At 36.6% G+C, this 15828-nt stretch overlaps 1 protein-coding gene across 16 annotated transcripts in view; it reads left to right on the forward strand.

Moving 5' to 3' along the window:
- Positions 1 to 15606, forward strand: part of neb (nebulin) — a 54225-nt gene extending 38619 nt beyond the window's left edge. For 3 of the 16 annotated variants that reach the window (XM_043249700.1, XM_043249699.1, XM_043249701.1), the window contains 22 exons: positions 374 to 463; positions 1779 to 1892; positions 2002 to 2106; positions 3523 to 3627; positions 4166 to 4270; positions 4673 to 4783; positions 5781 to 5891; positions 6299 to 6412; positions 6529 to 6633; positions 7218 to 7322; positions 7625 to 7729; positions 8283 to 8375; positions 8789 to 8881; positions 9237 to 9329; positions 10002 to 10094; positions 10540 to 10632; positions 11000 to 11107; positions 11821 to 12007; positions 12121 to 12213; positions 12448 to 12591; positions 14538 to 14641; positions 14767 to 15606. In XM_043249700.1, the coding sequence (XP_043105635.1) occupies positions 374 to 463; positions 1779 to 1892; positions 2002 to 2106; positions 3523 to 3627; positions 4166 to 4270; positions 4673 to 4783; positions 5781 to 5891; positions 6299 to 6412; positions 6529 to 6633; positions 7218 to 7322; positions 7625 to 7729; positions 8283 to 8375; positions 8789 to 8881; positions 9237 to 9329; positions 10002 to 10094; positions 10540 to 10632; positions 11000 to 11107; positions 11821 to 12007; positions 12121 to 12213; positions 12448 to 12591; positions 14538 to 14641; positions 14767 to 14940 (2445 nt within the window). In that variant the 3' untranslated portion in view covers positions 14941 to 15606. The remainder of the gene's footprint in view (positions 1 to 373; positions 464 to 1778; positions 1893 to 2001; positions 2107 to 3522; positions 3628 to 4165; positions 4271 to 4672; positions 4784 to 5780; positions 5892 to 6298; positions 6413 to 6528; positions 6634 to 7217; positions 7323 to 7624; positions 7730 to 8282; positions 8376 to 8788; positions 8882 to 9236; positions 9330 to 10001; positions 10095 to 10539; positions 10633 to 10999; positions 11108 to 11820; positions 12008 to 12120; positions 12214 to 12447; positions 12592 to 14537; positions 14642 to 14766) is intronic. The other 13 variants (XM_043249706.1, XM_043249705.1, XM_043249703.1 and 10 more) reach the window with 11 other exon arrangements.
- Positions 15607 to 15828: the final 222 nt, after the last annotated feature.

Genomic DNA, 15828 nt, shown 5'->3' on the forward strand with positions numbered 1-15828 from the left:
CATTGGGGTTTAGTTTAAAGGCGCTGGAAATGTATTTTGACCAGGATTGCCTTACACCTTCACCATCATGGAAGCTGCATGTCATCATTATGCAATAGTACTCAGAGATAACTAGTAGATTCAAATGCCTCAGCAGTGCTTCTCATGCCCATCAGCATTAATACTGTCATTGTCTATGTGAGCCCTGAGTGTCTCTTGTAATCTGTACCACCTCCATCTACTCACTGTTCTCTCTCTGCTCTGTATTATTCATGTCTTTTCACCTTATTCTTTGCTTTCTCTTTAATCCATCCATCTGTTCATTCATAAATTCATTTTCACTGTTCTGTCCTATCTCATTGATGTTACCCTGCCATTTCACTGCGCTTTCTAGGTGGAGGAAAAGCCATCTCTCCATGGTGCTGCCTCCTTTGACACTCCTCAGATGCGTCACATTAAGAAAATGAGTGCCGTGACTAGTGATGTAAGAAGGGTCCCTGGCCCCTGGGGGCGATAATTGCACTTCTCTGTCTGTCTGATGTCTATGTTCTCTTTCCCTCTGACTCGCCTAGTTGTTGAACCCCAGTGGCACTCAAATTGATAAGATTCATATTTTTTGTTGGTTTTCAGTGTTTTTGCTCGCTCAATTTTACATTTCCACCCATTTCATTTTTTGCGTCTTTTGTTGCTCATTTTGTCACTTTTTGTGTTTGTCATGCAAGCTTTTGCCTTGTTGCCAAGCATAGGCTTATAGGCCAGTACTCACTTTTTTTGCCCACATTTCTTTGTCACTTTATTTGTCTGGCATGCAAATGGTTTTATCTCTTATCTCTCAGATTGTCAGAACTGGTGTAGAGTTTTCTGTTGCATTCCTTTGACATGCTATGTTATATTGAGGAGTGTGCAGATCCAATTTAAGCAACTCTATTATCCATTTGTTATATTATGTACAGAATTAAATAAATGTTTTTGCTATGTTGCTAAGAAATCAAAAAGGCACTTACCACAATTGTTGATTGGTTTTATGGATTGATTTGGCTTTAAAAGAAATCATTTGGTCTACTCACTCCTCATGTTACTCTCTTTGCTTGATGTCACAAATTTGATTCCTCCACAGATCTGGAGTTTTTCAGAATCTCTGGGAAAAGATTCAACCTTTTTACTGCCCTTTCTTCAGATAAAGCTGAAGTGTGCCATTTTTAAGGGATGGTTCACTCCAAAATTAAATTTTTTTCATCATTTACCCACCCTCATTTTCATAAGACTTCCATCCATAAGACTTTTAATGTTCAAAACAAAAATGTATTTTGTGTTAGTTTAGGGCGGGTTTTTTTTTTTTTGACCAATGGCAGACAACAAAAGTATTCTATACCCACTCCCACAACAACAAAGTAAACTTAAAATGTGAAAATACTTCCCAGAACCAAGACTGCTGATTAAAATGGATGGGCACTATTGACTAGTGATGCTAGTTACAGAAATCATACACTTCAGCTTTAATACCACAACCAGTATATGTTGATTTGATGCATTTGAATGCTCTGAACTTTATGTCGGTCTTCGCATTTGGGGCTAACACAGTGTGAACATGATCTGAATCATACTGTATTAGACCCAACTGAATCCCTATTATAACGAGACTCTTTTCAGTGTCACTTTCTTTCCACTGATGACTGCATGGAGCAATTAATTTGATATTCATGTCTCTGTGCTTTTTGCAAGCATTTTGGCTCCAAGATAATAATTTAGATAAAGAAAATGCAACACTACCAGCAACTAACAATGTCCTCTCTCAAAAGCTGAAGTACAAGGAGAAGTTTGACAAGGAAATGAAAGGAAAGAGACCACAGTATGATTTGAAGAACAGCAAGATTTATCAGACTCTGAAGGATGCCAATGATCTCGCAAGCGAGGTGCTTCAATCTTTTAAAAAAAAAAATTATAAAAATAGTATTTTGCCAGTAACATCATTTTGAGAGTGTTTCATATAATGGTGCATTTTTGCATATATCTATCATGCAGGTGAAATACAAAGGTGACCTGAAGAAGATCCACAAACCTGTTACGGATATGGCGGAGTCTCTGTCCATGCAGCACAGCCTGAGCACTAGCAAGCTGGCCAGTGATGTAAGAGCTCTACAGCCGGCTTCATTTCCCTCTCATCAAAAAAAAACTGCTTTCTCTCACACACTGTAACACTGAAATATCACATGTTCATGTAATGTCACAAGATCCATCTTTCATCCTTATAGAAAGCTCCCATTTTAAACTATTGACTCATTCCAGGCTATCATTTGGTAGTGACCCTCATCATCCGATTTTAAACATACTACTATAAGCATTAGATTTTAACTATCTCCTCATTTTTGCTCGCACATGACCATAGTGCTATTCTTTTTTCTTCTTCTTCTTCTTCTTGTTTTTTTTAATTAACACGCCTAGTGCCTATAAGCGCTCTAACATCTCACTTTTCCCCATTTTTCCTTTAACAACATTCCCTTCTAAGTCTTATTAACTTTTCCTGGGTGCCTTTTTTATCTATATTTTTCATTTCCATTATGATGTGTGTATATAAACTAGAAAAGGAAAGCCTACCAATGCAGATCTTGGATGTTTGGATGCTTGACAGATTTATCTGAACAATTAAAAAGGATTTAAAAAATTAAGTTGTGGCCTAATGGATAGAGAGTTGGACCTGTAACCTGAAGGTCATTTTTTTAAGTCCCAGGTCTGGCAGGGATTGTAGGTAGAGGGAGTGAATGTCCAGCTTTCTCTCCATCCTCAACACTTTAAATGGGTGCAGTGAACAAATTTCAAGTATGGGCCACCATACCTGGCTGCAAGTCACTTTACTTTCATTCACTATAACCTTGAAGTAATTAAATATTTATACGTAGTTTAAAACATTGGGCTGATGTTATAAGTTACAAGTAATTGAATACCCCAGTTTACTTACAGTTTAAAAAAACATGTAAAGGGTTTGATTGAAAATAAGCAATAAGGACATGTAGATTGAATACTTGGACAGTTGAAGGAGATATTTGAAGTTTGGATTTTACATAGGCTTTATAAACTTCCATAGCTAATGTGTTCTGCTTGGGCATTATGGGTGCTTGGTAGGCAGTTGTTAGGCCATTCTGGTTGGTTGTTAGGGCATTTTTAGGTGGTTGCAAAACCTAGTGAGTCAAAACAGGATGAAGGACTGTGTCAATTTTGGTGGTCTAGGAGGTTAAGCAGGTTAGGTTAGCAATTTTGATATTAGAATATTTAATATAATATAGAAATATTTGGTATTTGAATATTTAACTATAGATTATTTGTTTGTTTATAAGTTTGCAACATCTTGCTCATTCCATTCATTCCATCATTATCTCTATACACGGCCTCCTTCATGTTATATTAACATGAGAGTCGTTCTTCTTTCCTTTTTTGTACCCATTTTTACATTTTTTGGCCATTTTGGCCTTTTTTAACATGGGAGAGATGGCGCACTATATATCCATTTTATTTTATTGAGCTGCTTTATTGGCCGTTCCTCTTTAGTACCAGTACAAGAAGAGGTTTGAGGAGAGTAGGGGTCACTACCATATGATACCCGACACACCTGAGCAGCTTCACCACAAAGAGGCCTCAGAGCTGCAGAGTCAAGTAAGTTACAGTTCCGGAGCTTTCTGGAGCTTTCCGCAGCTGACGTCACCTGCTTCTCTGTGTGTGTGAAATGAAGACTGATTCTACACATACTGGACCTGTTTATTTCATTTCATCAGGCTTGTCAGTCTCATGCAGCTATAATAGATTTATTAATCATTTACATTTCATTTGTTTGGGTTAGTTTGTCCTGTAAAACTGCTTTACAAGAACTCATTTGTACATTATGTAAGAACAAAGCTGTAAAAACACGCCACTTCATCATTGAAACCCCAGACATTTAATATTGTAAAAACACCATAAACATCCATTGTATTTTATTGAGTTTTCCACAGTTAATCCTATAGTAAACTCTATTCTCAGTCTCAGTTCTTAGAAACATAATATGGCAGATTAATTGACGTCTAATAAAAAATACAAAAACAATTCCGTATGCAAACAAAGCTTTGGTGTTTGCTTAACAAGCATTGTTTGCTTAACCAATAATTTTTTTCTACTTGTATGTGTCTCAACTTTGTTTGGCTTTTGTTGAATACAGGTGAAATATAAGGAGAAATATGAGAGGGAAAGAGGCAAAGCCATGCTGGATTTTGAGACTCCTACTTACGTAACTGCTAAAGAGGCTCAACATATGCAGAGTCAGGTAAATACTACTGCCCAAGCTTACTGTATCCAGTGCTAAACAAATAACAAAGTATATTGCTCAAGTATTCTTTGTAACCCACTGTGAATGAATGAGAAATGATAAGTGGAATTCAAATACTGTGCTTTTGTGTGGATACAAATATTGTAATGCTGGTAAGTAATTGGGACACAACCAGGACACATGGATTTATGGTAGGTATTTAGGTGTATCATGTGTTTATAGTTTTATAGTGGTTTTGAAGGTTTTGCTGTAGATACACACTGTTGGGAGAAATTTAAGTGAACGTCAAGATGCTTAAAACATGAACTGTAAAAATGTCACCGACTGAGGAGCCAGTGTGACCATGGATATTCCAGAAGCATCATGTATCTCTCACTCTTCTATCTTTGCGGTGGATAGAAAGAGTATAAGAAGGACTTTGAGATGACAATGAAAGGAAAGAACCTCTCTGGGTTGGAGGTCACCCCAGCCATGATGCATGTCAGACACGCCACGAAAATTGTTAGCGAGGTAACATGAAGCCCTTATATATTCTTCCTTTCATCCCGGTAATAATACTAAGACCACATACACATTATAATCCTTACATGAGTGTCTTTGAAGTTTCAATTACACACAAGTAGGTTATGGTTAGTTTGCATGAACCATCCTTCCGCTGTAATACGCTCTCAGTAATACCCTTCCCCTTACAACATCTAGGTGTGTGTGAGTTTTTGTTGTTTGTTTTTCGCAAAGTTCCCACAGTAATGGAAAAGCTGGAGATATTAGGATATTTAATTTCAGATCAGCATTTCCTGATTTTCACAAATTGTGATTCCAGGCAAGGAAATTAACAAAGTTCTTAAAAGTCAAGTCACGGACATGAAAAGTCAAGTTAGGCTCTTTTATTAAATTTATTTTTAATTATTTTTAATAGATTTTTCATGACTGACTTTCATTAAAATTAATTAATGAAATGGTGTGGGAACCTTGTTATTAAGGTTTGTCAAAAAATGTATGATCATATCTCTTGAGTTTTTTTTAAACCTACATTAAACCTTTTTTGATAAATGTATTTTATCTTGTTTTGTTTTGAAATAACCTCTTTTGATATTAATTACCCTGAGCATGTACAGTACATGAAATAACATTTTATTTTAACTACTTTAGATCTTGGTTTGGCTTCAAAATCATGCGAAGTGTCTCAGATAATGAGTTTTGTCAATATTCTTGCCTGTGAGATTTCTGATAAACATTGTTTATGTCTATAAACATATACATGTCTATAGGTTGCTTTTCAAACTCATCTAAGCCTTTGCTCTAATAGATTATACTCAAATACTTTAATGGTGTCTGGACAACATGCACCTTGATTTTTGTTCTGGATATGAAGCTTCACCTCAAAAACCAGAGCAAATGCTAGATGACGTTGAAAGAAATGTCAGTGAGCGCAGTACTGCACAAGTACTGTGTCTATGTCTGTGTGTGCTATGTGTCTGCAGTCTTTCTGTTCTTCTCCGCCTTGTAGAAAGAGTACAGGAGGGATCTAGAGGAAGGGGTGAAGGGTAAAGGGCTTACAGTGCTGGAGGAAACTCCTGAGTTACTGAGAGCAAAGAATGCTACTCAGATCCTGTGTGAGGTAGGATGGCTAAAGCTCAGCTCAGTTATCTTAACAGCAGTCCTCTGCCACAACGCCACTTCCTCCTCAACACACTAATCAGGCAGATAGTAGTCCATTTGCCTCTTGCTAATAAGAAAACTAATCAAGCTAATGGAGTTTCCCCTTTGGTTCACGATCTAACCAGGTTTGGTAAAGCACAAAGAACTCCCACTAAATGTCGATTTGTCTTTCAGTTCTAAATGACCTCACTTATTTTATTTTTTTTCATTTACACCTCTGAAGTTAATATCCTCTTATGCTTTTCATTTTTAATGCTGCTTTTTATTGTGTTTGTAGCCCACAGGAGTGATTCTTGGTGTGAAAATAAAGATCACTGTTAAACAAACGGTCACATGAGTATGATAATATCTGCCCAATTCTTGCAGAGAGAGTATAAGAAAGCATTGGAGCAAGAGATCAAGGGAAAAGGCATGTTGGCTTTGGCTACTGACACTCCAGACTTCTTGAGGGCAAAGAATGCCACAGATATCCTCAGTCAGGTATACAAATTATCTCAACCCATCATTTCAGTGTTTCTCTGAGGTGATTTCCTCAACTATCACGCCAACCTTTCAATATCAATTGACACATAAATTTGTTTTAAATGGTTTTCCAGGCCAAGTACAAGCAGAATGCTGAGCATGACAGAGCCACATACACCACAGTCATTGACACCCCTGACATCATCCACGCTCAGCAGATCAGGAACATTGTGAGCCAGGTAAGAGGGTTGCTTCTTGAAGCTTCTGTTTTTGGAAGATATGAACATTTTGAGGTTTTTATTGCATGTGTGTTGGTAGAAAATTACTAGTTCAGACAAATTAGGGATTCACACAGTAGACACCTTTTGGCAGTTTCGTAATGTAGGTTGACAATAAACCGTTTCTGTTTGCTGAAAATGAAAAGACTGAATGAAATTGTCTGTTTATTTGAAGCACAATCATGTCTGCAGTGTTTTAATTCTCCAGCTTGTGAGAACAGAATGGACTCTGATTGGCTGTCAATGTTTGTATTTTGGAAGTGATTCCAACGATATTGTTTTTCTGTGACTTTATCATTATAGTTCTGGTGTGAACTGTTATTCTTTTTTATTGAGAACAGTTTTTAGAATTATATATTTATCGTTATCTTTATAGTTTTCAATTGTGGTGTGAAAAAGGCTTTAGGCTTTTTTTTTTACTTTATTAAATGGAAAGTGGAATTTCCTAAAGCTGTTATCCAGTGCCTCTGTTTTCTAACAAAATTATTTAAGCGTAATCTAATTCTGTCAACTCAGTATTGTCAATTTTGTATTTTATTCTATAGAAAAAGTACAAGGAGGAGGCTGAAAAGACCATGTCACACTACGTGCCTGTGTTGGACACTCCTGAGATGCAAAGAGTGCGTGAGAACCAGAGGAACTTCAGCACTGTAAGTGTTTCCTCGAGGGTTTGAGCCGTCCATATTACCTCCCTGTTTTATTCATCTTAGCTTAAATGTGATATTTGTGCCCTTTTTTGTCTTTGGTCCCTGTGTTTCCTGTTTGTCTATGAGAAATATAAATGAGAGGCAGATGTGAAAATAATAGTCTTTTATTTCTTATGCTGGCTTAGTTACAGTAGTTCTATTTTGCAATTCTCTCTAAATGATTTTGAGCATTTTTGGTTGCACTGTTTTCTCTTGCTGCATTTTTTGTGCCATTTTTGACTACCTTTGTGCTCTTGTCTTTGTAGCTTCAGTACCAGATTGACCTTAAAAACAGTAAGGGCAAAGTTTCAGCAGTAAAGGACACCCCTGAAATGCTTCGTGTTAAAGAAAATACAAAGAATTTCAGCTCGGTACCTATTGCCCAATGAGTATATTTTTTCTCTACATTCTAACCAAAAACTTTTTTTGCTTTTTGGCCTTTTTCTGTTTCCATTTCTTGCTTTACACCACCTTTTTCTTTTTTCCTTACTGCAACCACAAGTTAACATTTCTTGTTAACTCTTTTTGTATCATGTAGCATAAATATAGATATCCTAAACAGACCTAAGTCTAATATAGTCATTAAGACTTAAGTCTAATATAGTCATTAACTTGTAGTCATAAACTAGCAAAGCTAACAGTATTCATCAAATTTTACGCTGTTGACCTTTCTTCATCCTAAACAATATTTCTAACCATTTTACAAACTTTACATCTTCTGTTTCTGGTTTGTATTTGTCTTCAATGATGTGTGTTTGAAATGTTTTTGTTTCTTTGTTTGTCCTTTTCTCAAATGTTTAGTCTGTTTTTATCTTGCAAGGGCATATTCTGAAGTGTCCCCAGACAAAACAAATGAAAACTAGTTATCCCAAGGGATAACAAAAACAAATGTTAATGCCTCCCTATGCTTGTACAATCCCAAAGATCCAGTACAAGGAAGAGCTTGGTCAAGGGACAGCCATATCTGAAACCCCTGAGATGGAGAGGGTTAAACGCAATCAGGAGGCTATTAGCACGGTACACTGCGGTGGGACTCCATCATTCATCCTGCTTCCTGTTGGAGTGAACCCAAAATGCCTCCTGATTTTAATCAAAATTCTGTCAGCATCCTAAGAAATTTAATATCAAACACATTCGTTCATTTTAATTTCTACCATCTAATATCAAGCTGTAATTGAACTATTTCGCTAAGTTGGAATATATAGGCACTTCCTCTCATCATTTTATATAACATAAAATAACATGGCCCATACATTTATCCATCTTCATTTGACACTGGTCTCAAGACTTGACTAGTGTTGCATTGTTTAAAACTTTCAACTTATCTTTTCTTCTTAATCTTCTGCATATGTGTCGATACTCTTTCTTTCTTTCACTTATTTTATCTTGTCAGCTGTTCCATGCTCCTAATGGACTGAAATGTGTATTAGATTAAATACAGGGATTCACTAAGTCAAGGCATATCAGTAGCCGACCTTCCTGAGGTGAAGCGTGTGCGGGAAACTCAGAAGAACATCAGCTTGGTAGTGTTTTTTCTCTTTGAAGAAGACTGTTTGTTTTGACAAATTTATACTCTTATTCTTTAAAGTATCATTTCACCCTTCTTTATTTTTTGGTTTTTAGGATAAACATCCCTAAATAACCCAAAGGATTTTGCTTAAAGTATTAGAATTTTTTTTTACCAGTTCCTAAACATTTAAACAGTAGTGTTCATATGTCATACCATATAGAATTTTCTACCACATTTTTGTTCTTTTTTTTTTATACATTTTCTGTTTTCATGTGGTTTTTTTTTTTTTTTTCTTTACACATTAATATTATGTTAAGATTTATTGACATTTTTACCTTTTTTGCTCCATTGCCTCTATGTGCTTAAAGATCCAATACAAGGAAGATTTGGGAGTAGGAACAGCTATTTCAGAAACCCCAGAGATGGAGAGAGTTAAACGCAATCAGCAAAATATCAGCACGGTACACCGCGGTGTGACCCTCTATCCCACCCATCAAACATTCCCTGTTCCTCGTCTCTCCATCATCTAAGAACATTTTTTTGCCTCCATCTGTTTATACTATTCCCTCTAGTGATCCTAGGAATAAATCACTGCATCAAATCCATCATTTATAACAATACGTATAACTCTCATCTAGCTCATGTGACAAAATCCTGTTATATATTATCCTGTTAAAAACCTCCGTAATACTCGCTCTGTATTTTTTTACTTGTAGGCTAATAATTATCAACTGATTCTTTCATGTAATAATTAGGTACCAAACCATAAACTAGAAACCTTTCAAAAACCTTTCAGTTTATCAACAACATTATTGATTCCTTAAAAACTGTATTCCTTGCTTTGCTCCAAAACCTAAAAAGCTGCCTGTTATGGAAGCATTTTAAAGAATCATAAGCACACTCCTGTTTTTAAAGCTGTTTTGGCACCTTTGTGTAATTAAGTTTAGAACATGCTGCCTATGTAAAGATGTACACATAAGGATACTTATGATACTATTTTAGAAGGCAGCTTCCTATGAAGGCAACTAAGGGTTTGGAAAAGAGCTAATATCTTTGTGGGTGTTCATTCTCTAGCTGTTTTTGGTTCATGTTTGTGTTGTTTATTTGATATGTCGAAATTAATCCTTGGGTAGATAAAATACAAGGATTCGTTGGGTCAAGGCACAGCCATACCGGACCTCCCCGAGATGAAGCGGGTCAGAGAGAATCAGAAGCACATCAGCTCGGTAGTGGAAGCTTCAAAGGGTTTACTTGAGAGTGACTCTGATCCCATTAACTCTTCCAGTACACTTCTTCATTTCCAACTTATACAATCCCAACATGGATGCAAAACAATTGAAGCGTATGAAATTTAATGCTTAAACCCCATTTTCATCTAATGTAATTGACCACATCATATTCCATCCTAGTTAGGTACCCTTCTGCTGTGAGCTCAAACTTATGGGATTATTCAACTTCCGACATTGTTGCTAATCAAACACCAGATGAGCTCTTGTATCCCACATTTGTCGTTTTCCCTTCCCAACCAGGTTCCTCTTTTTAAATCTGGGATATAAGCTCATTGTGTGTTGTGTGTGATGTTTGATGTGACTGCTCTCCAAAACTCTTGCGTCTGTCATGGTGTTCAGTGTCTGACTGGCCTCTGGGGGGCGCTGTTCTTTTCTACTCTAGGTTTTGTATAAGGACCTGTCTGTGAAGGGAACGCCTGTGGTGTTCACTCCAGAGATGGAGCGGGTCAAAAGGAACCAATTGCAGATTAGCTCGGTACACACAGCCACAGGACATGAGTGTGTGTGTGTGTGTGTTTCATGTGTAAATGTAACCGCTCTAATACCTTCATTTCATGTAGGAGGCTAATAATATTAACGGTACTCTTCCATATTCTGAATTTAATGCTGTAATCAATCATGATCGCTACAGACCTTCAACCCATATAGTTTTAATTCAGCCTTCTGAAGATCCTTCTAATTCATCTGTCTGAAATCACAATAACACCCAGGGTATTCATGTCATTTGTATGTCTGTTCATGTCCTGATTTCCTGGTGTGTCTTCCACGGGGTCTTGATACATAATCATAATCCAGAATGAAAAGGTTCCTAATACATACATGCTGTGTTGTCTTGTGTCCAGGTTCTGTACTCAGACAGCTTCCGTAAGCAGGTGCAGGGCAAGGCCGCCTTTGTGCTGGACACCCCTGAGATGAGACGTGTTAAAGAAACCCAACGTATCATCTCTGGAGTAAGATGACATTTAAATATTTTTCAATATATTGCGATGATCTGATTTTTCTATAGTATATCAAGGGCAACCTGCATTCAAAAATGTCAGACAATCTTAAAGGGTAAATTCACCACAAAATGAAAACTCTATCATTAATTACTCACCCCTATGTTAGAAACACAAATAGATATTTTGGTCAAATTAGGAGATATATCTGACCCTACCTAGACAGCAACACTGCTGAAATGATCCAGGTCCAGAAACATAGAACAGTCCATGTGACATCAGTGGCAGTTTTGCAACTCTGTACTTTTTTTTCTGTAAAGAAAACAAAGAACATAATTTTCTCAATTATTCTTCTCCCCTGAGTTACGTCTTCTGCCATTTTGGAGATTATTTGAACAGAATCTGCATAATAAACATTGTTTACGCAGAGGGGAAACCATGCGTATGCGTTGTGACACTGCCTGAAAATGGCAAAAACGCAACTCAGGGGAGAAGAATGGTTGAGACTACGTTTCTGGACCTGGATCATTTCAGTTGTGTTGCTGTCTATGGAGGGTCAGAGAGCTCTCAGACTGCTTCAAAAATATCTTAATTTTTGTTCTGAAGATGTGTTCTTGTGGCGGTCTATCCCTTTAACTTTCATGTCCACTTGTAAAGCAATGTATGTAGTAACAGTTTCTTTGTGTCTCCTGGCTCATGTTTTGCTTATCCGTGGGTCTTCTCAGGTCAGATACCACCAGGACTTTGAGAAGAGTAAGGGCAGCTTCACCCCCACCATCTCTGACCCCGTCACTGAGCGCGTGAAGAGGAACACCCAGGACTTCAGTGACATCAGCTACCGCGGCATCCAGAGGCGCGTGGTGGAGATGGAGAGGAGACGTGCAGAGGAGCACGATCAGGAGACCATCACTGGTCAGCTGACGCATACTGTGTTCTGTGCACACTAAACACACTTGAGTTTAGAAATAGAATCTAAAAAAACATGCCAAATGAGACACTAAAACCGTTTTTTCTTTTTCTCAAAGACCTGCGTGTGTGGCGCACAAACCCCGGCTCTGTCTTTGACTATGACCCTGCCGAGGACAACATCCAGTCCAGAAGTCTTCACATGATGTCAGGTAGGACACTCCTCTGTTGTCACTAAGCCTTATTAGACCAGCTTTCTGGAATGCTTCTTAGTGATTGGGCAGTTGCACTTGATTAATGAGCACCAAACTGTATAATGACCTGCTGATCGTAGATTATCTTTTAGACCCTTTACTGTAAATGAATTAAGTATATATCTGCCACCTTCCTTGGCTGGCAGTCTGTCAAAGAAGAGGTAAGGTTGACATTTTTGTCCCATTGTTCAGTCCAAGCCCAGCGTCGCAGTAAGGAGCACTCCCGCTCCACCAGCGCAATGAGTGGTGTGGGCGACGAGAAGTCAGAGGTGTCTGAGAACGTGGACCATCATGCATCCCTCTACAGCAATGGCTTTGGTGTCTCCACTCTACACGGTATGTTTAGTGCTTAAATTGTCTTGACTCTGGGTTTAGCTTGATAATCGGCGATTAAAATTTACTTAATTACTACATTTAAAATAGTTATTCCATGGGTTTCATTTTTATAACTTTTTTTTTGGTAATTTCTAATCAAAATGTAATGACTTGATCTTTTATTGCCAGATATATCCCAACATTAGACTTACACTCCATCTCTTTTATGCAATTGCAATTGACTGTGTGCTTGCATTCATTATTGACTAAAATGCCCACATCACAAAATACAATTAGTAGAACCAAGTCCACATTCATTGTTTTTTACTCATGCAATTCAGTTGTATGTCACAATATGGAAAAGAAAGTATCTGACACTGCTTAAATTTCATTGGTTGCATTACATTTCTTTAGTTTGAAGATAGACAAAAATAATAAGGATGTAATAATAATAATATGCAGTCCCACAATCAAAAAAGATATAATGTATGTAAAATCATTTATTGGGTACTTTCAATTGAGAGGTGCAATCCTGAACCCTAACCCCTAAATTTCAATTTAAGAAAATGATATTGAAATCATTCTATTTTTTTCTATTGTTGATTTTAAAAGTATATTTTTAATCTTAATCTTAAAAATTTCTTTTAGACATTCTTTGTAAATTCTGAAACTTTATGTAAAAAAAATGACCCTGATTTTTCATGTCACTACCGAAACAGTGTATGTTTTAGTCCATTGACCAGAGCTGATTTTACCTAAACCCATAAATATTTTTGTTTTAAATTAGTTTCAAGTTGTGACTAGATAAGTCTCATCATTTTGAGGTCTGGAAAATCTGTCTGTTACTAAGGAATGTCACTACCAAAACACCTTTTTTCTGCAATTAAGTACTTTTGTATCTTAGTGATTCTATAACATTTAGTTGTATATGTATACCACTGTTCAGAACTGTGCTAGCTAACCATGTGCTGATTAGCATATTTGAGCTAGGTTCAAAAGTATCTAATATTTTCACCACCGAAACTAAATATTTTAATACTGAAAATTTGGCGTCTTTAGGTTTTTTTTTTTTTGGCAGTTATCGCATAGTACTAAGTATAGTACATAGTATCGAATTGTCACCACCAAAACATTTAGTGGACATGTAAACATTTTAGTGATTCTAGCAATTAGCTTTGATTAGTCTCAGCTGTTAAAAGCCAAATATAAATAAAAGTAATTGATTTATTGACGGATTGAATTGTCACTACTAAAACATGACATAATTGATTCGGTAGTAAAAAAGTACATAATACTAATATTTGGAGAAAAAAAACAAAGATTTTAGTTTTTTTAGATTTTTTTTTGCTTTTGCATTTTAGTATGTTTTAGTAGTGTTTTAGCATGCAGGATAAAATTCTGTAGAGTGATGTGGTTGCTACAAAGCATTACTGTCACTACCGAAAATGTGCTGTCACTACCGAACCATGGGATGTTTTATCAAAAATGAAGTACAGTATACTAAAATATCAACTAAGATGTTATGATAGTTTTTGGTTCAATTTATAGTCAAACTAATGACTCTTGCCATTTACAAAGAAAAATTGGATTCAAAATACAACTAAGCTAATAAACTAAATTAGAAATATTATTAAAAGGCAAGTGTAATCCTTCTGATTAAATCACTATTACTTTTTTGTTAGTGACAAATTTGGAGAGAGGACAAATATCTAAAACCTTTTAAAAATGCAATATGAGAATTAACTGCACAATTACTAAAAATGTGTACCTTGGATATTATACAATTTGCATACATACTTTTTTGGGGGGGAAAAGATCTATTTTTTTTTTCCAAGACATTTCCAACTTTCACTTTGAAATATACAAATATATAGTCCAAATATAAATAAGTATCTAAAGGTCCAAAATCTGATTAAGTGGGCACAGAGAAATACATACAATTACATCTTTGCTGCTGTGCCATATAGGTTATACACAGACCAAGACTATTGAGGTTCAGCAGAGATCCTCCTCTGTGGCAACACAACAGACCACTGTTTCTTCTGTCCCCTCACATCCCTCAACCACTGGAGTAAGTACCAACAGCTCACGGCCATTTTCACTATCATAGTATTACAATGCTTATATCGTGTGTAACATACAATGTATCTGATACTGAAGTTGGTCACTCAGTGTTGTCCCTTTTCTCTTCAACAGAAAACTGTCCGTGCCATGTATGACTATGCTGCTGCAGACAACGATGAGGTGTCCTTTAAGGACGGTGACGTCATTGTGAACGTGCAAGCTATCGATGAGGGTTGGATGTATGGCACTGTGCAGCGTACTGGAAAGACCGGTATGCTCCCTGCCAACTACGTGGAAGCCATCTAAATACAACAACTGCCCTCTCAAGCTCCTTGTGCATGACGGAGTTTGAAATCCACTCAGACAGAACAAACTATTTTATGTGTACTAATGTTAGTCAAAGTAGTTACGCTACTGTTTGTCCTCATTACTGTTAGGAAATTTCGTTTGTGCCCATGTCACAAAGTCTATTGTGGTTGTGGCATGAGAAACTGACAAACTATACATACCTATATAAGTCACAGACAATTGTATTTATCTTTGTTGTTCTATTCTAAGAGTTAAGTAACTGGAGCCCATTATTTTTGTATATTGCAATCACACTACATTCAAAGAAGGCCATCCTGAAAGTTTTAACGCTGAAACGTTTGCACAACGAGAGATGGGCTCATGGTTCACTTTATATGTGGGAAAAAAAAGAAAAATCTCAAATTGAGTGTTTTATAAAAGCCGAACAGAGGCACTAACGTTGCCACACGAAAATGAAAAAAAACTCGATGTTGAGGACAGGACATCAGTTCCTCTAAAGTGAAAATGTACTGATGTTAAAAACAAGCCTCCTCCCTCCCTTGCTGAAGGCTGGCCACTATTTGCATGTGTGTTTTGTTTCTTTGATTCTGTAGGTGTGGGGTTAGGTGAAGATGTATACCTTGAATCAGTAGCTAATAAAGCACACCACGCTTCTGCAGTCAATCTGTCTCATGTCATGATTTCTTCATGGAATTTCTTTTGAACAATAAAAATCACTTAAATGTATTTATCTGCATGTTAAAATTTCCTTGACCAAAATATTTTAGACTATTCATATGAACCACGCATTAAACACAATTGTACTTCCATTTACTATATTTTGTGTATAGTACTATTAAAAGTTAATATAAATAAAAATGATTCACTAAGATTTAAAAACTCAAG

Source organism: Puntigrus tetrazona, chromosome 9 (genome assembly GCF_018831695.1).
Source record: "Puntigrus tetrazona isolate hp1 chromosome 9, ASM1883169v1, whole genome shotgun sequence".
NCBI lineage: Eukaryota > Metazoa > Chordata > Actinopteri > Cypriniformes > Cyprinidae > Puntigrus > Puntigrus tetrazona.